This window comes from Mastomys coucha, unplaced genomic scaffold (assembly GCF_008632895.1).
Source record: "Mastomys coucha isolate ucsf_1 unplaced genomic scaffold, UCSF_Mcou_1 pScaffold5, whole genome shotgun sequence".
In the NCBI taxonomy this organism is placed as follows: Eukaryota; Metazoa; Chordata; class Mammalia; order Rodentia; family Muridae; genus Mastomys; species Mastomys coucha.
In genome coordinates this window covers 7,696,438-7,715,658 of record NW_022196911.1, presented here as the reverse complement: position 1 = coordinate 7,715,658, position 19,221 = coordinate 7,696,438, and the positions used below count along the sequence as shown (strand labels likewise).

At 43.0% G+C, this 19,221-nt stretch overlaps 1 protein-coding gene and 1 long non-coding RNA gene across 4 annotated transcripts in view; one reads left to right on the top strand and one right to left on the bottom strand.

The window, feature by feature from the left end:
* Window positions 1-1,805: 1,805 nt before the first annotated feature.
* The window catches only part of Rsph3 (radial spoke head 3), a 57,332-nt gene continuing 39,916 nt past the window's right edge, over window positions 1,806-19,221 (top strand). For both annotated transcript variants that reach the window (XM_031351690.1, XM_031351689.1), the window contains exons 1-2: window positions 1,806-2,515; window positions 8,541-8,628. In XM_031351690.1, the coding sequence (XP_031207550.1) occupies window positions 1,968-2,515; window positions 8,541-8,628 (636 nt within the window). In that variant the 5' untranslated portion in view covers window positions 1,806-1,967. The remainder of the gene's footprint in view (window positions 2,516-8,540; window positions 8,629-19,221) is intronic.
* LOC116077270 overlaps window positions 13,209-19,221 on the bottom strand; it is a 65,885-nt gene continuing 59,872 nt past the window's right edge. For both annotated transcript variants that reach the window (XR_004113199.1, XR_004113200.1), the window contains one exon: window positions 13,209-13,973. This is a non-coding gene — a long non-coding RNA (uncharacterized LOC116077270). The remainder of the gene's footprint in view (window positions 13,974-19,221) is intronic.

Below are 19,221 nucleotides of genomic sequence, written 5' to 3'. Positions count from 1 at the left end.
GACACACCAGAAGAGGGCATCAGATCTCATTATGGGTGGTTGTAAGCCACCATATAGTTGCTGGGATCTGAACTCAGGGCCTTCGTAAGAGCAGTCAATGCTCCTACCCGCTAAGCCATCTCACCAGCCCCTGAAGTTTCATTACTTCACACCCTTCTCATGTTTGCTGGGATTAGAGTATCGTTCAGCCTTCACTAACCAGCCTAAAATTCCTCTCTCCTTGTACCTAACCTTCCATGCTGCATTTTTTTCCTGTTGGTTTTTAAAATCTAAATTTTACTCCCTTGCCTTGTTTTTACGATTCATCTATTAAAATATAAATTCCACAAAGGCAAAGGCATTAAATTAAAAAACAAACAAAAAACAACAACAAAAAAAAACCCAACTTCTAAACCTTTAGTTTCCAATGACTGACTAGTCAAATACTCAAAATCCTTTGGCCAAATCATTGCATTGCAGACGACTGGATGCAAGATAATCATACAGAACACAGATGTCTGGGATTGTCACCTGAGACTCTACACAAAAGACTTTATGATCGCAAAAATATAAGCGCTACTATAACCAAAGAAGTAAATGAGGTTGCCCTGGGAGTCAAATAAAGAGAACCAGACTGTGGGTAGAAACCTACAGAACGTTTAGTAGCTATCACATTATTAATAAACCCTAGCTATGGTTGGGATAGCACAGTTGGCTACCCACTCAGTCCCTACTCTTCCCTAGCTAAATAACCAATTTGTTCCTCCCTCTTCCTGGAAAACAGGGTGCTAAAACTCCAGGTTTTATATCTCAACTTAAGTGAAAGAATGTTTAACTGCTTTAACTGTTTGGAATTGGTTTCCTGTTCCAAGGGGGCAAAAACATTGATAAGCTGTTCAACATTTCTACAAAATAATGTCTTTTCTTTAGTATTTCTACAAGTCATCTATACACACCCTCCTGGATTTCTACATCTCGAATTTATGAATCTCTTATCACACCCACTTATTTGTGTATGAGTCTGAATTTTGTCTTCACTCAGTATATGGGTTCTGGTGCGCAAACTCGGATCAACAAGCTTGCTTTTAGCCTCTAAGAAACGGCCCCATCAAAGACATTCAAGAGGTACCTTTTCTCCAGATGCTAACCTCGACATTATATTCACTTCAATGTCACTTTCTCAAAAGATTCCTCAAAATCAGTCAGATCGAAAGTCTTCAGCAGTGTCTGTCTATAGCATTTACCACACACTTTTTAGTATATTTATAGAATGGTGAGTGTCTCCTTTAAATGTAACTGCATTAACCAAGTACAGTCCTAAGTACTGAAGCTTCAATTAACACTTTAAATCTTCACAAACCCTAAGGGATAAATTCTACTTCCGTTTTGTAGACTGGAAAAAAAAAAGCGTGTACGCACAAAAATTATAACCACTCCCCCAAGTGTTGCTGGGCTAGTACACTGCAGAAGGGCGATAAAAGCCAAGGCACCACTTAGTGGCACTGAAGGTGCAAACCCTCGTAATCACGAAGGATGCATACACTTACACAGAAAAAAAATTAACCTCTTTAAAGTTCTAAAATTAAATCCCAAAACGCTCCCGCTCTTGGGCGCCTGAAAGATGAAAGCGGTAAAGGAACCCTACTTAATCAACAGCCTACCCAGCCTTATCCAAAAGTTACAGGTCTAAAGGATGGCCAATGGGAGCCCAAGATGAGTGGAGAAGGCAGGCGCTGCAATTCACGCCTGGGAACAGAGGAGGAACTGGGAAACAGGAGACATCCCGCCCCGCCCGCCTCTGCCCCAGTGCGTAACAGAGCGGGGAGCCAGACTACCAAGGGCGTGTCACCGCCCGGGGAGCCGGGAGCGCGGCGGCGCGGCAGAAGAAATGACCGGGCGGCCTTTGAAAGATCACGAGCACATGGGCCTGCAGGGATGGCGCTGACACTAGCCCCCGCGCCGGGCCAAACGGCGTTACCATCGACCCAATGGCCGCCACCAACATCTGGGAGGCCCTGCCAGCCAGGAAGCCACCACTGCTCAGGCGCGCCCGAAGACCAGCGGGTGGGCGGGGCCACGAGCCGGAAGTGCCCTTTACTACAGAGCCTTCCGGAAACCCCGTTGGCCGGAACTGCCTGGTGTTCCTGCCTCCAGGCGGAACCTCGGGTTGCTCGGCAACCGGTGCGGGCGCGCCAGACTCGTTCCAAGTTCCCGGGAGAAACCCTACGGTACCAGCAACCTGCTGCTGGGGCCACCTCGCGTCCCGCCCGCTTCCCCGAGAGTCGCGTCCTCTCGGGTCGCATCAGCCCTGCCCTTGGCACTACTTACCCGTCTCCGGCTACGACAACTCCTTAGCCCCCACCTGCTTCAGAGCCCACCTTCACCAGAAGGGAGGCGGTTCGACCCCCAACATGGCGTCAGCGATGACAGACCGTAACCCTCGGGCAGCCTCGGCCTCAGGCACCTACACCTATACCAGCAGGCCCCGGGCCGTAGCTTGCCAGCGCCGCCGCTACCGGGACAGCATTTTACAGCCGTGAGTGATCAAAGTAGCTCCTGTCAGGTCCCCGTTTTGCACCCCTTCTGCTTTCCCATGTCTACACAACTATGTGGTTAAACAGAGGCAAAGCTGGTGTACAGGAATGCTTATGGATACCACCAAACACCATACCGGGGCATTCACCTACACATTCTTTCTTAGACCACAGTTCTGCCAAGTTGGTATCATCACTCCATCATGCAGATAAGGAAAGTGAAGCACAGAGGTTAGCATGTACCAAATGAGAGAGCCAGCCACGTAAAGCTCTTCTTTCATACCAGTCTGGGTGGAATTAGGTTAGCCCTCCATGCAGGACCACAAAGCATACTGTTACCCTAGTGAATATTTGCAAATATTCAGGCCAGTATATGTAATAAAGACTACAGAGTTTATGGTTCTCCGAGTTCTTTCCATATAAGCTTCAAGTTTTGGAATAGCAGGGCTTGAGAGTGCAAGCATTTACTCCACACCTTTTGCTCACCTAGAACCTTGCCTAACACATAGGAAGTTCTTAGTGTAAATTGAAGTGGTGATTGAACACTTATAACCCTCGGCCAGGCCTGAGAAAGACCTGTTATTCAGAGGCAGAAGCAATAGAATGTCTGAATTTTTTTTGTAACTAGTTGATTTTTATGTTGAAGTAACATGTTGACTAATTTATCAGTGTATCAAAGTAATGCAGAAACCATAGACAATGTTTCATGAAAGTGGTTACTTACAAAGTAGATTGAGACCCTTAACCATGTTCTTATGATACCTTGTAAATAAGCATATTCTGGGGGTTGTCATTAGCTAAGTTTTCTGGTGAATGACTGTGTAACCCGTCCAAAGAATCATTATCTTTAGGTCAGTATGTCTCAGTTCTACAAAGTCGTTAGTTCAGTCTTGTTCAAAAGTTTCTATATCAACCTTGACCATAGTAAATAAGTTTTCCAGATAACACATGGCTAGCCTGGATAACTGTGTTTAAAAGGGAGGGAAATTACAAATTATCTTAATTAGATATGTGACTGAGCTGAATCCCAGTATTATATTTAGATATGAGAAGCCAATTCACCAACATAGAAATGGGAATATCTCATTAGTTTTCCTCTAAGAAAGTTAAAAATTTTAAAAAAAAAACAGTACAAGCTGTATTGGTTCAAGGACTTTTGCTTTTTTGTAGCACATTAAATTATAAACCTGAAAAAAAAAGCATTTGAATACAGGTTTTCTGGTTTACAGACAAGAAGTTTTAACAGAATGAGCATCCGTAATCTGGAAATTTGAAGCTTTTTACATGTATGTGTGAGTGTCTCTTTGTGTATGTGCATGGGAGTGCAGGTGTCAGTGGATCCCAGAAGAGGCCATCAGAGCCCCTGAAGGTGGAGTTGCCGAGGGTTGTGAGCTGAGAACCAAACTCTGCCCCTCTGCAAGAGCAGTATGGGCTTTTAATCCTTGAGCAGTCCCACCAGTCCCCAAACCTGACGATCCTTGAGTGCCACAATGCCATAACAGAAAGTTCCACATAAGACATTATGGTGACTAGTCAGAATACAGGTACAGTAAAAATTCTGTATCTAATTATCTCCAGGCTATGTATGTAGGCATATATGAAGCATGCTTACATTTGAGTCATTTATATGCAAATATTCCAAACTGAGGGAAAAAAATCTGAAATACTTCTAGTTCTGAGTGTTTCAGCTAAGAGTACTCAGCAGATTGCAAACACATAAACACAGTTAAACTCACCTATAGGCTTATGCCCAACCAAAAAGTGACAGCCTTGTTTTACAAGTCTCTTAGTAAAGAGCATACATACCTTCTAGTGAGTATTTTTAATTCAAAGAGATGGAAAAATTGCACCATCCCTTTTGCCTGACACTGACCAAATGAAGCTTAACACTATCGTGGCAGACAGAATACTGATGGCTTCCTAGAGATGTCCTCACATAATCCCCAGAACCTGTGAACACTTTACCTTGTGTGGTCAAATGCTCTTAATTAGTGTAGTTAAATTTCAGATGTTAAAATGAATGTTAGCCTTCCTCTGTTAGATTTGCTTCTGTGCAGTATCTGATCACAGCAACCAGACAGAGGAAACTAATAGAGCCCTACTCTAGCCTCTGCTTTGTCCTCATAGCTTCTCTACCTCAGCCTCCCTGCCTCCTTTCACACACACTACCAACAACAACAGCAAAATAATAGGAGTTCCACCATTTTAATAGCCACTAACTAGACAGTTTAAACAAGTACAGGAGAGCAATGAGAGAATGTATGCTACTCTCTTGGTGACATAAGGACTCACTTACCTTCCAGTGGGGCCTGGCTGGGGGCTGCCAAGGATCTTTAGGATCTTGGCAGCAATTAGGATCTTTTTAAGCCATCCATGTGCAGTACCTGCCATGTGTGTCAGCATGCTAGAATGCAGAGAGACACTTATGAAAAAAAAAAAAAAAAGACTGTGGCATCACCCTACCAAATATTGCAAAAACCAGGCACTAAGGACATGCTGGAAGGGCATAGAAGGCCACCATCCCTGTGGGGGAGTGGGGGCGTGTAGAAGGAGCTGAGGAAATAGCCAAATGAATTTGGAGATTAGGGCAAGAAATCACATGTTCAAAACTCCCACAAAAGAGAAAGAGAAGAACGATAGAGAGATAGATAGATGGATGGGTGGGTGGATGGATGGATGAATAGATGGATGGATATAGAAAGAAGTCAAGTCAGTTTGAAAACTCTGAAAGACCAATGTGGCTAGAAAACAGGGAGAGCAGGAGAGGGACCCGCATAGGCATGGGAAAGTGGTAAACTGTGTGAAGCCAGTGAGAGAGGCTGTGGTCAGCTTTCCCTTTTATGCTAGTGGTACTGGAAACAGAGAGGGCAGAGGAGGAGAAAAGGTGATAGGGGGTAGGGGGTTAAATTATCATTGTTGGTTTTCAGCTTATAAGGGTAAAGTGCCCTTATAGAAACAAAAGGAACTAAAGGTAGATGAATAAAATAGTTAATCATCTCCTGCTCACTTTTGCATCATCACTGTTTATCCACTTTCTGTTGCTCTTTTTTTATATTCATATAAATGGCCATATGTGTGTGTGTGTGTGTGTGTGTGCGTGTGTGTATATATACACACACACACATATATAAATGATCTCATATGAGATTTCCTAAAATAAAATTATAGTATATATTCTGCAGTTAGCTTTGTCTCCATATTAAATAAGCTTTAAATCTATTTTTCAACTATTTTCTTTTCTGTATATGCACATACATATTTATAAAAAGCATCTAAGAATGTGTTCATGTCTAGGGTATTCTCGTGATGTATGCCTCAGTCCCCCCTTTCTGCTGTCATTAAGGCAAATCATGTTACCCATTTTGTATTCATTTGTCTGTACTTCTTTTCAGGCTCACATATTTATATTCAAATTCATGCCTTCTTATGGACACACAACACCCCTGTGTGTGTGTGTGTGTGTGTGTGTGTGTGTGTGTCACTGAACTTTCCATCACTGAACAAATACGAAGAAGACTAGCAGAGGAGGGAGAAGATTTATTTTAGCCAACGACAGTTTTGTTGCATGGTCATTTGGCTCCATGTTTGTGAAAGTGAGGCAGAGCACCATGGTGGAAGGTGTGTGAAGAAACAGATGCTCACTTCATGGCAGCCAGAAAGCAGAGGAGGAAATGACAGGAGAGTCAGCCAAGATACACCCTTCAGTGCCGTACTCCTAATGACTTCACCCATTAAAGCCAACTTCTTATATTCCACTTCTCCATAGTCTGTTCAAAATTTGAATCCACCAGTGATCTAAATTACTGATTGAGTTAGAGAGCTCCCTACCTAATCATCTCTGGAACATTACAGACACCTAGAAGTCTGCTTCACTAATCTCCTAGGTATCTCTCAACCCAGCCAATCAAGTCAAGGTGAACAATCACAGTTTATCTCATAGCAACAGTAACGAACACAAGTCTGATCCACTTCTGCCTTCTTAGTAATTGGAATGCTCAGTTGTTTTCCATAGTATCATGGTAATGCAGCATATGGGTGTAACCATCATTGTTCAGACTTTACACTGTTGATAGATACTGGCTTTGCAGCTAGCTCTTGCTACAAAGAATGAGGTTTGACAGACAACTGTATGTACTGGGCCTTTTACTTCTGAGGCAGGTTCTTAGGAATGTGATCATTAAGATATATACATATACACATATGTACATATATTTTAATGTGAGCAAATACAATAAACCTGTCTTCCAAGAATATTTAAACAAATACATTACATCCTTATCAACACTTGGTGTCATAGTTTTGTTGTTTTGATAGACAGTGTCAACCGGTATTTTCCCTTATTATTTTAATAGTAAGAGACATTAATCAGGTCAGTACTACTTGGACAGTCTCTCTTCTAAAATGTTACAGGCTTCAATGGATATAGAACACATTGAGGAAGAAATGTTGTCCCAGTTAATTAAGAGGGGTTTTTTGGCAATCCAGGTAAAAGATAGTGATGGCAAAGAGCCCTGGAAGGTTGTGAGGAGAATGCAGTGTGGAGAATAAGTGTCACCAGCTGTGAAGATAGGGAAGAGAAGCAGTCATAGATGATTCCCAGTGTTCTTGAGAAAATGACAGCTGTGGCTATTGGCAGCATTTAATGAAGTAGAAATCATCTGAAGGAGTAAGTCGGAATGAGAGGATAGTCTAGTTTAAATTTGCCTTCTAGACATCCTAGAAAGTTGCCTTTAGGCAGCTGGATATTCCTGGAGTTCAGAGTACTTAACTAAAAATAAAATAGAATTGGTGTGTCAATTATAACTGAAGCTTTGCACATAGATGAGATCATCTAAGACAGGGGTTCTCAACCTGTGAGTCACAACTCCCACCATGGGGTGGGTGGAGAGGGCACATATGAGATATTTACATTACAATTCATAACAGTAGCAAAATTACAATTATGAAGTAGCAAGGAAATAATTCTATGGCTAGGGGTCACCACAGCATGAGGAACTGTGTTAAAGGGTCGTGTCATCAGGAAGGTTGAGAAGCACTGCTCTATGGACAAGAGAAAGCTGAGCCTTTAGGAAGTCTAGATAGTAGCTGGGAAACAACCATAAGTAAGACTCTGGTCATAGCACATGGGGCTAGAAAAGAGAGCGCTCCCACACAGGAGCATACAGCTGACCTGGAGCCCCCTAAGACTAGGAGGCATGGACAGAGAAGCATGCTGTGTGTTCATGCTCGAGAGATGCTTCTGTGGGTCAGCAGCTCAGCCCAACTTGTGATGGGTGTCATGGTGTAGGTGAGGGTGGCCTCACAGCTAGACACAGAAGAGCACTGAAGAACTCCAGAGCAAAGTTGACTTTCTTTTTAACACTTGATTCTTTTATTAAATGTACATTTCAATCCCTGAATGGAGCTTTCTTAGTCTTGTAGGACAGACTCTAATTTATTGAGCCCTTTTCACAGTTGTTGAACAGTCTTAAGTTTTTAAAGCCTAAACACACCCCTGTGTCTTACCAGCAAGGACACAGATCATTTCTGTTTCTCTTCAATCAGTAGGAGTAATAGTCCCCAACATGAAATTATTGTAAGTAATACATTAAATTTTTAGCATTTTGGTAGTGGTACATGCCTTTAATCCCAGTACCTGGGAGGCAGAGACAGATAGATCTCTGAGCCTGGTCTAAAGAATGAGTTCCAGGACAACCAAGGCTACACAGAGAAACAGATTACATAAACCATAGCTCTGTCTCCATATTTTTTGAGCTGTACTACTATTTCCTTTGTACAGTTTTATATGTTTATATTTTACTTTATGTGTATGGGTATTTGTCTGCTTGTGTATATGTACACGGTGCCAGAGATACACAGTTCCATGAAACTGGAGTTACACTGGGAACCAACCAGCTCCTCTGAAAAAGCAAGTGCTCTTAAGCATTAAGCTGTCTCTCCAGCCTCTGTAAGATATTTTTCATCTAAATTCTTTTGAAACAGGTTCACTGGAGATTTTTTGTTCACTTAGAATTTTCTGTTTTACAGAGTTGAAGAACCTATGAATTATGGGAACATCATGTATGACAGAAGGGTGATCCGAGGCAACACCTATGCACTGCCCATAGGACAGGTGGTAAGCACACTGAGTGGCTGGCCCAGTTAAATACTGTTGTTGTAACAAACACTGACAAAAAACAGCTAGAAAGGGATCAGGTTTATTTAGCTTACATATCCGGGTCACAACCCATCATAGAGAGAAGTCAAGGCAGGAGCTGAACAGAAATTGGAGCAGAAACCACGGAGAAATGTTTCCACCTGGCTTGCTCAGCCAACTTTCTTACACAACCTAGGGATGGTGCCTCCTACTGGGGGCTGAGCCCTTCACATCAATCACTAGTCAAAACAGTCTCATGCAATCACAGGCAAAACCAATCTAAGTAGTTCCTCAGTTGAACTTTTCTCTTTCCACGTGACTCTGGATTTGTGTCAAGTTGACAATGAAAACTAACCAGGACAATGGTCCAGCACAGCTTTCATTATATCTATAGTGAAGATCAGTTGTGCGTTTGTGTCAGATTTTAATCTGTCACCTAAAACGTTTATAAAATGAAATAAAAATACATTGAAGAGTGAATTTTTTAAAGACATAGAAGCTAGAGGTGTGGGCCATGATAAAGCAGTTGCCTAACATGTGCAAGACCTTCAGTTCAGTCCCCAACACAACCCCCAAGTGTATCTATATATATGTGAATATGTATGTATGTGCATGTGTGTGCATTATGTATTATGTGCACATGTATGTATTACATGTTTATGTGTGTGCATATGTGTGCATTGCATAGGCATGTATGCATTGTGTATGTACATATGTATGTATGTATATATGTATGTGCATGTGTTTGTGAATCCAGTGGTACTTGCAGGAGTTACTGTTTGATGAGCCCAGAGCTTCAGTTACAGACGAGTGAACAGTCTAAGGGTGAGTGGTGCTGGTCACAGTGGTGTAGACATGTTCTGTCATGGAGCTGTATACATAAGGACAGTTGATGTGGCACCAGTTCATTGATTCTGCCATGCCTGCTGCTCTCTTTGCAGTGTACTTCATAACCCTGTGTTCTGTAGTCTGGTCTAAGGGTAAATCCTTTCACCAGCTAGTACATTTCCCAGCATGAAAAAAAGAAAAGTAGTAACTTTTACATTATACATATTTTCCACAATTATAAATAATTACTAAAATAAACCCTATTTTGTTTTTATTCAACAGATTCTAGTGGACCCTCTAAAAGATTCTAAACTTTGACTTTAGATTTTTTTACTAAATTGTTGCAGATCAGTTTAAGTAATTTATAGACACCACTAGTATGAGGCCACACTGGCTGGCATCTGACACGTTTGGTTTTGTTTAGATTATCTTATCCTCTCCTACTGATATTATTTAATCTAAAAGTCTTAATTATGTATTTTTTGTTTACACACTCAAAAACACAACACAGAACTGTGCATTGTTTTTGATAGTCTTTGTTGTTGCTATTGTTGTTTTTTGGGGGTTGAAGTTCTTGAGGGTTGGAGGGGTTGTATGTTTGTTTGTTTTGGTTTTTCAAGACAGGGTTTCTTTGTGTAGCCCTGGCTATCCTGGAACTCATTCTGTAGACCAGGCTGTCCTGGAACTCAGAAATCTGCCTGCCTCTGCCTCCTGAGTGCTGGGATTTAGTCCAATGGGCTTGGACTGTGCATTTTAAAAAATTATTATTTATTTAATGTATATGAGTACACTGGCTGTCTTCAGACACACCAGAAGAGGGCATTAGATCCTATTATAGGTGATTGTAAGCCACCATGTGACCATGTGGTTGCTGGGAATTGAACTCAGGACCTCTGGAAGAGCACTCAGTGCTCTTAACCACTGAACCATCTCTCCAGCCCTCACTGTGCATTTTTTAAAAACAAGCTTCTCTAGACAGCTTTGGTATAGCTGGCTCAGGAAGAGCCCACATATGGGATCTAGACATATTGTGTCACTGTAGCAGTGTAGTGAGCACAATATATCTAGAACAAATGTAAAAAAGTAAATAACCCTTTTAAAACTACCTTTATTCAAATAGTCAGCATCTTACTTTAAAAATCTGCCCTAAAACTTCCTGTTCCTCCTTCTTAGGACTGAAAATGCCCTAACACATCTGTACTGGCTGGTTTTGTGTGTCAACTTGACACAGGCTGGAGTTATCACAGAAGGGAGCTTCAGTTGGAGAAGTGCCTCCATGAGATCCAGCTGTGGGGCATTTTCTCAATTAGTGATCAAGGGGGTAGGGCCCCTTGTGGGTGGTGCCATCCCTGGGCTGGAGGTCTTGGGCTCTATAAGAGAGCAGGCTGAGCAAGCCATGGGAAGCAAGCCAGTAAGAAACATCTCTCCATGGCCTCTGCGTCAGCTCCTACTTCCTGACCTGCTTGAGTTCCAGTTCTGATTTCCTCTGGTGATCAACAGCAATGTAGAAGTAAGCTGAATAAACTCTTTCCTCCCCAACTTGCTTCTTGGTCATGATGTTTGTGCAGGAATAGAAACCCTGACTAAGACACCATGTTCTCAGAAACCCTGAAAGACTCAAGGATGGAAGGCTGCAGGCTGCTCAGGGACCCTGAGACTCACTTGAAACGCAGCATGCTTTTCTCTGTTTCCTTTCTGCCTCTCCTACACCATGCTCAGGATGCTGGAGAAGCCCATACCACCCACATGCACCACCCCAAGTAGAGAAGGGCAGGCCTGCAGACCCATACTTCAGCCAGACACTAAAAGAGAAGGCTGTCCTGCCCCTCCCCACAGTATCAGTGAGGCTGGGCTACATAAGCAGCACTCCCAGCCCACAAATCGCTAGACAGTGCAAACTGCACATGCATAGCAAAAGAGTGCAACTCCATTCCCTGCTCCTTCTGCTGAGGCACTGTCCACAAAAGGAGAGCAGGAAGCTGGGTTTCCACACTTACTCAGCCAGTGAGGTAAGTAGTAGGAGATGGCACATGTTGATTGATGCCCTACTTTTTCTCAGTTCAGCCAGCAGAGAGCTAGGTTTTTATTCTGTCAAAGAGAAACAACATGGTAGCAGTCAGTGCTGCTGCCCGCCTGCCCTGCCACATCCAGACTCCAGCATCAGCACAACTACACTACCACCCAGTACCACTCCTGGGGAGTGAGGCTCCCAGCCCCACTCACACACACACATACACTGCAGTAAGAACAGCTTCCTACTGGAAAGATTGAATACCACATAAAGCTCCAAATCTCTAGCAATAAAGAGTTATTCATAAAAACCAGGATAGTCTCTTATGAGATAAGCAATCAAGATGGTTGTACATAGCCAGGCAGTGGTGGCACACGCCTTTAATCCCAGCACTTAGGAGGCAGAAGCAGGCAGATTTCTGAGTTCAACAGTGCATTGGAGGCAATGATCAAAGAAACTGATGAACTCAGAAGAAAATAAACTGTATGAAACAGAAAATATTTGAATAAATAATGCTTGAAAATTCCACAAACTTAGCAACCGACTTAAGAGTGAAGAGATTCAGGACACTGTAAGATAAAACCCCAAAGACAAATCAAATGCATGCCAAGCCACGTCAGAATCTAACTTTTCAGAATCTAAAGGGTCTTGAAAGGAGCTGGAGAGAAACAGCTAACTAAAAACATCACTGGTGCTATTCTTACAGGAGTCCCTTGGGGAACTTTAATTGGTCAATGTCAAGCCATTTACCTGAACTCAAGGCTTTTGTTCCAGGAGGCCCTGGAATGATTGAGAGGAGATCACAGGATATTCAGAGCAAACATTTGAATCTCCTACGTAAAGGAAGTAGCTGGAATGCAGGGTGCCTGGCAGGCTAGGTAGAGCTGTGGTTTTTTTGTTTGTTTGTTTGTTTGTTTTAACCAGTGGTCACAGTATGGAGCCATTCAGATGTAAGATAGAAATGAAAACAGCTCAAAGAACCTGAGTGTTAGACATACTAAAAGTGATGCCAGAGGGAAGTGCACCTCAGTAGTAGAGTGCTGGGCTAATGGGCAGGAGGCCCTGGATTTGCTTCCCAGCTCTGAAAAAACAAAAAGAGGTGCCTATTCTACATGAAATTGTAGCACTTATGATACCCATAGAAGTGCAAGAAAAAAGAATATAGAGAAATTTAAAACAGTGAACAAATGGGAAACAAAAATGGCAGTCTACACCCTATCATCTGATACAGTTCTATCAATGATTTTGTTAAACATAAATGGTCTAAATAAAGCAGTTAGAATTTGGCAGAGATTATAAACATGATCCAATGACACTGTGTGTAAGAAAAATCCCTTTAATTATAATTATTTCAAAAGAAAAAGGAAGGAAGAAAGTATAATATGTAAATATTAATTCTTATATAAAGATTTATTTTTTTTTAATTTTGTGTATGTACTTGAGTGTAGGTGCCATTGAAGGCCAGAAGCATCAGGTCTGGAGCTAGAGCATGGTTGTGAACCACCTGAGAGAGTGGCACAATTTAATTACAAATAAAATACAGAATGTAATTCGACAGTTTTACTCAAGATATCAAAAATACAATGCAGAGAAATAGTATCAAAAGCTTTAAGAGGGAAACAACTCACCCACAAAGACAAACACATCAGAACAACATCAGATCTTGTAGTACCAAGGAAGTGTTCACGAACCCAGAAAGACCAGTCAGGAGCCAATCTGATGCATTCACACCAGGGTCTTTATTCGAGCTAGTTTGGGCTTAATGAATGTTTTTCTCTGAAGAAAAGCCCCGAATGTTCATCGAGACAAGGTTTTATAGAAAGTGGCAAGCAAGGGGTGAGTGTTTCTAGCCTGGCAAGCATCTAATTGGGGTGCTACTATGGTTTAGCAAATTGGTTTGTGTTGGGAGCCAAACCATAAACTTAACTTCTGCTTTCCTCCTAATTGGCAGGGGGTGGGCTTATAACCTGGAGGTGCAGATTTGTTGGGAATTAATCTAGAAACTGGTGCTAAATGCTGGGTTTATTGGCAGAGAATAACCTGGAGATGCAGGTCTTGTTGTGGGTAGCCTAAAAACTGGAGCTAGGCTCAGGTTTTGTTGGGGGATAACTTGGAAATTGATGCTAGGTACAACCCTGTTAGTTTACTTGAGTTTAAACTTAGGTCAGGTTTTCTAAGATAGAGTCTGAACTCAAAAAATTTAGTCTCTCATTACCCCCTTTCTCTGGTAACTAGAAGGCCCAGTCATGGGACTTCCTTACAGGAAGGCTCACGGGCCTTGTTATGGAGGGACTGGAGGTGACTTTTCATCACCATAAGTTGCATGAACTGAACTAATTTGTTTAGAATTCAGGGGTTGGGTTCTGCAGTACATGCATCCAGGAGGCTCATCATCGGGATGACTGTAACCTGAGCTTTCGAGGGTTGGAAGAGTTCCTGATAGCCTTCCACTTCTTCTTTCTCCACTGGTCTGGTTCATCCTCAGCTGCAAATGGATCAGAAATTCAAGCATGAGTATGATGAATCCATGCCACAATCCCATCAACCTTCAGGGCAATAGGCATTGTCAAAAGGATGGCATAGAGACTTTCCTAGGGAGCTCTAGTGACCACTGTTGGTCTCTTGACTAGGACCTAATCTCCAGGCTGGAATCAGTGGGTCTCTGGAAGTGTACCTGTTTCATAGAGAGCACAAAGTTTAGACCAAATATGTTTGTGCATCTATTGGACACCTTGAAGATCATCCAATAATTGACAGTCATCTGCTTCTGCAATAACCTCTGCCTGTAGGTTGGGGATAATGAGGGTAGGTGAACCAAACATAATTTTAAAGGAATGAGTCCCATCTGGTATGGGGAGTTTTGTAGTCTATAAAGGGCAAAGAGGAGAAGAGTCACCTTGTCACCATCAGTCTCCAAGGTCAATTAGTTAAAGTCTCTTTTAGGGGCTGGACAGATGACTCAGTGATTAAGAGCACTGTCTGCTCTTCTAGAGTTCATTTCCCAGCAACCACCTGGTGGCTCACAACCACCTGTAATGGGATCTGATACCCTCTTCTGGCATGCCTGAAGACAGTGACGGTATACTTATTTAAATAAATAAATGTCTCTTTTAGGGTTCTATTCATCCTTTCTACATGTCCTGAATTCTGGGGTTTGTAAGCACAGTGAAGTTGCCAATCAATCCCCAGAATATTAGCTAATACCCGACTTTCCTGGGACACAAATGCAGGTCCATTATCTGAACTCATAAGCCTAGGAAAATCATACTTTGGAAGAATGTCTTCTATTAGTTTCTTTGCTACCATCTGAACAGTCTCATGCTTAGTTGGGAAAGCGTCAGTCTATCCAGAAAAGATATCTATGAACACTAGCAAATATTTGTACCCAAATTTTCCTGGTTTTACCTCCATGAAGTCCATTTTCCAATAGACTCCTGGCTTAGTGCCCTGGTATGGAGTACTGGGGTTCTTCTCATTGGAACTCGAATTGGTCAATTGACAGGCCTTACCATTCTTAACAATTTCAGCTTTTCTCAAATTGGCATCTCTAATTCTGATGTGGGACTGGTAGACTAAATCCTGCATTCTCCAGGCACCCATGTGTGAAGATCTTTTTTAGTATGTGTAGACTTATTTTGTCTGATACAATTAGTTTGCAGCAAGCTATCCTCCACCATCCCTTATGACACTGAGACATGGGCAGGTTTCTGGCCCAGATCACATCTTCTGTAGTATAATTAGGCTGGTTAGGGAATGTGGGATCCTCCTGGGTCCCAGGCAATCAAGGGCATGATGGGCCCAGTTTTTAGGACCACTCGATGGGCTGTTTTATGTGCCTTGTTGCCCTCTGAGATGGAGTCTCTCCTTAAGATGCCCTGGACAGTGAATAATGGCCAGCTTTTTAAGCTCCCGTAGAACCCTGTAGGGAGAGGATTTCCTCTTTACTCTTAATAGTCTTTCTTTCTGCCATCAGAAGGCCACTCCTATAAATAGTCCCATGGATATGAGAGGTATTGAAGGCATACCAGCTATCCATGTAAATGTTAAGTCACTTATCTTTTTCCAACTCTAATGCCTTGGTTAGAGCTATTAATTCAGCTTTCTGTGCTGATGTTCTAGCCAGGAGTGGCTCTGCCCGTTGATCTCAGTGTTTGAGACTACCGCTGCCCCAGCATACCTCTGACTGTCCTGAATGAAGCTACTACTAACGGTGAACCATGTTGTCTCTGCATCCATCAAAGGGGTATCTTGAAGATCTGGTCTAGTCCCCTGGATGTGAGCCAGGATTCTGAGAAGTCATGCAGTAGCCCTTCAAGATCAGGATAGCTGGGTTCAGGGCCATTGGGCCCTGAAAGATTATCCAAGGAGGGTTTAAAAGGAGAAACTGGTAATGAGTCATTCTGGCATTGATGAACCATCAATGGGGAGGGGGGACTGTTTAAGTACCCCTTCAATAGCATGAGGCATGGTGATAGTTAAGCTTTGGCCCAGTGACAGTTTGTCCATCCTTGACCAAGAGGATAATTGGTAAGCAAGGAGACTAGCCTTTAGCCACTAGGTCTGATTTCTTTGAGAGGTAGGCCATTGGTCAGTACCAGAGCCCAAGAGTCTGTGTTAGTACCCCTTTTGTTACCCCAGATCTCTTGTCCATGAAGAGGTGAAAAGGTTAGTTATATCTGGCAACCCCAAGGCAGGTGCAGAAATTAAGACCTTTTTAAAGAATTGAAGGCTTTTTTATGTTCTTTTGTGCAGGGACATCCCTAATTCCCTAATTGGTTCTTTAGAGAAAAAAAAAGATTTATCTATCTCATGTATGTGAGCATGCTGTTGCTGTCTTCAGACACACCAGAATAGGGCATCAGATCCCATTACAGATGGTTGTGAGCCACCATGTGGTTGCTGGGACTGAACTTAGGACCTCTGGAAGAGCAGTCAGTGCTCTTAACCTCTGAGCCATCTCTCCAGCCCCCTAATTGGTTCTTGATTGAATCAACAAAGAAGGCAAGAGTCAATTGCTGGGTGAAGGGTAAAGGTGGGACTTCCATCTCCGAGGAGGAAGAGAGGAGACACGGAGTGAGAGAGCTTTTTGGCCATACTTAGGAATGATAAGCAGATAAGCACACAACAACCTCGTAAGGTCTCGGGGTAATTAGGACCAGTGGTCTCTGCCACCAGCAGATGACTGATACAGGCTAGCTGATAAGGTTAGGGCAGGAGATTCTACACCCAGCGATTGTGTTATCTGGCAAGTTCTAAGATAATAAAGCTGTCAATCCATTGGCGCTCAGGAGGAAAAGCACTCAGGAGGGTATAAAGATTAGAGACCGTTGGGTGGATATCCATAACTTGTTTACCTCTCTTAAGTCTTGTAAAGGTCTATAGTCATTAGTCCCAGGCTTCTTGACTGGCAGGAGGAAGGGTGTTCCAGGCTGACTGACATAGTCTCAGGATCCTCACGTTTAATAGCCTACTTATATGGGGAGCAACACCTTCCTTAGCAATCAGGGGCATGGAGTACTGTCAGACCCATATAGATTCAGCTACATCCAAATTGGGGTCCAATGATTAGCCATCCCAACTCCTCCTGTCTCTGCCCAAGCATTGAAGAAGCAATCTAGCCAAGTAGTAATTTCATCCTCTGAGGTGGGGAGGGTCTCAAACAGCTAGTATTATTCTGCTAGAGAGGTGGTCAGGACATGAATAAGCTTCCCTTCTAAATCTAATAGTTTGGCTCCTTCTGGGGAAAAATGTAGTTGTGCCCTCATTTTTGTCAACAGATCTCTCCCCAACAGAGGGTAGGGGAATTCAGATACAACAAGGAATGAGTAGGCTACCCCGCCTACTCCTAAATCCACTGTTCTTCTGGTAGTCCGTGAGGACTGTTGAATTCCTATGGCTCTCAGACCCAGGATTCCTTTGAAGAACCTTTACCTCAGGCTTCAGCAAGACAGAATATTGGGTTCTTCTGTCAACAAGGAAACTGGTAGGTTTCCCCTCCACTTTTAGGGTTACCCTGGGCTAAGGGAGGGGATCTGAATGTCATTCCCCCATTCTTCATCTTCTAAAGACTGGATTTGGATAGACTACTTCTTCTTGGGGCATTCCCTGGCCCAGTGGCCCTTCTCTTTACAATGCTGCATTGGTTCTTTGTTAAGAGGAGGCATTCTCATTCCTTAGGCTGCCCTCATGTCCTCCTTCAGAAGCTATCTGTTTTAGGTGTCTTCTATGGTCTTGTGGTTTGGCCGTGGCTGCCAACAGGATCTTTGCCAGGTTAAGAGTTTATTGCCTCTGTCCTCTCATTTGCTTCTCTGCAGTCTCTCTTCCACTAAACACTCTCTCTGCCACTGTCACTAAACCCTCAGACTCTTTTCTACTAACCTCTCAACCCTCTGGAACTTTCTCTTGATATCTGGTGCTACCTGATTAATAAAAGCTAGAGCTACTGATGTGTTTGCTTCTGGTGATTCAAAGTCCATGAAGGTATATTGTTGGAATGCTTCCATGGCCCTCTCTAAGAAAGCTGAAGGGCTCTCATTTTTCTCCCTGCCTAATGTCATACACTTTGGCCAGATTTGTGGGCCACCTTGAAACCTGCCAGCAGAGCCTCTTGATAATCCAAGAGCCTCCTCTTACCTTCAACAGTGTTCAAATCCCAGCTGGCCAAGTTAGGGAAAGCAAGCATCAGTGACTACTTGGTTATTAGTGGGCTCCCTCTGGGGCCAGGAACCAGCTTACTGGCCTCTGCCTGGATTCTCTTCCACTCTTCTGTGGTGAAGAGAACCTTCAAATGTTGACAATCACCTCAAGTGGGCTAGTGGGTGAAGAGGTCTGTTTCCAAGAGATTGATTCTTTTTCTGGGGTTGTCTGAAAAGGGAGAATTCTGAGTTCTCTAGTTATAAAGGTCATTGGTGGCAAAGGGCCAATCGTGATAAGCTTGGTTCCCATGGTCATTGACAGCCCAGCTGCACTCAAGGGCAGGATGACAGATTCTGGCTCAGGAGGCAACCCCCATCAACTTTATGTCCCTCAGTAGGTTCCCCTCCCTCTGCCTGTGATGGGGCTGCCTGTTGCAGAGGTGCCTATGGTGGCTGCTGGGTGGAAAGATAACATCCTCTTCCAATCTTCCTTGGAGGACCAAGTAAAGGGGTGGCAAAGGAGATGGATGATCTAGTATTTCTTTCTTTGTATCTTTGGGTTTTTTGATAGCCAATGCAAGAAGTTTTGCCTGTTGTCTGGGGAAAAAAGGTTTAAGCCACAAGGGTGGGTCTTCTAGGAGATCTCACCAAAACACCACACAAGGTATTTCCAACTGGCTAAATTTGGGTTTGAAAATTATTTTCTCAATCCCTTGGACCAATCTCAGGTCAAAGGATCCTTCTGGGGGCTAGTTTGTGTTGAAAGTGGGCCATTCTGACCTGCAGAATGTAGTCAATTTATCTTCCTTAATAATGACTGAGAGATTCTACCTACCCCCTAGTTTTAACATCCTTAAAATGACCAAGGAGCTGTTCTAATGGGGGTTGGAGGTGCCTGTCCCATGTTAATACTTCTGTCAAAGTCACCTCATAATGAGAAACACAAATATAACACATAAAAACACAAATTAAACCTTTCCTCTTTCAGTCAGAAACACCCACACACAAGAAAAGAAACTTATCCCTTCTTCCTTATCAGGAATAGAGGCAAAAGTAATCAGAATGGTGAGGGGCCTTTGGTTCTTGGAGCCCACACCC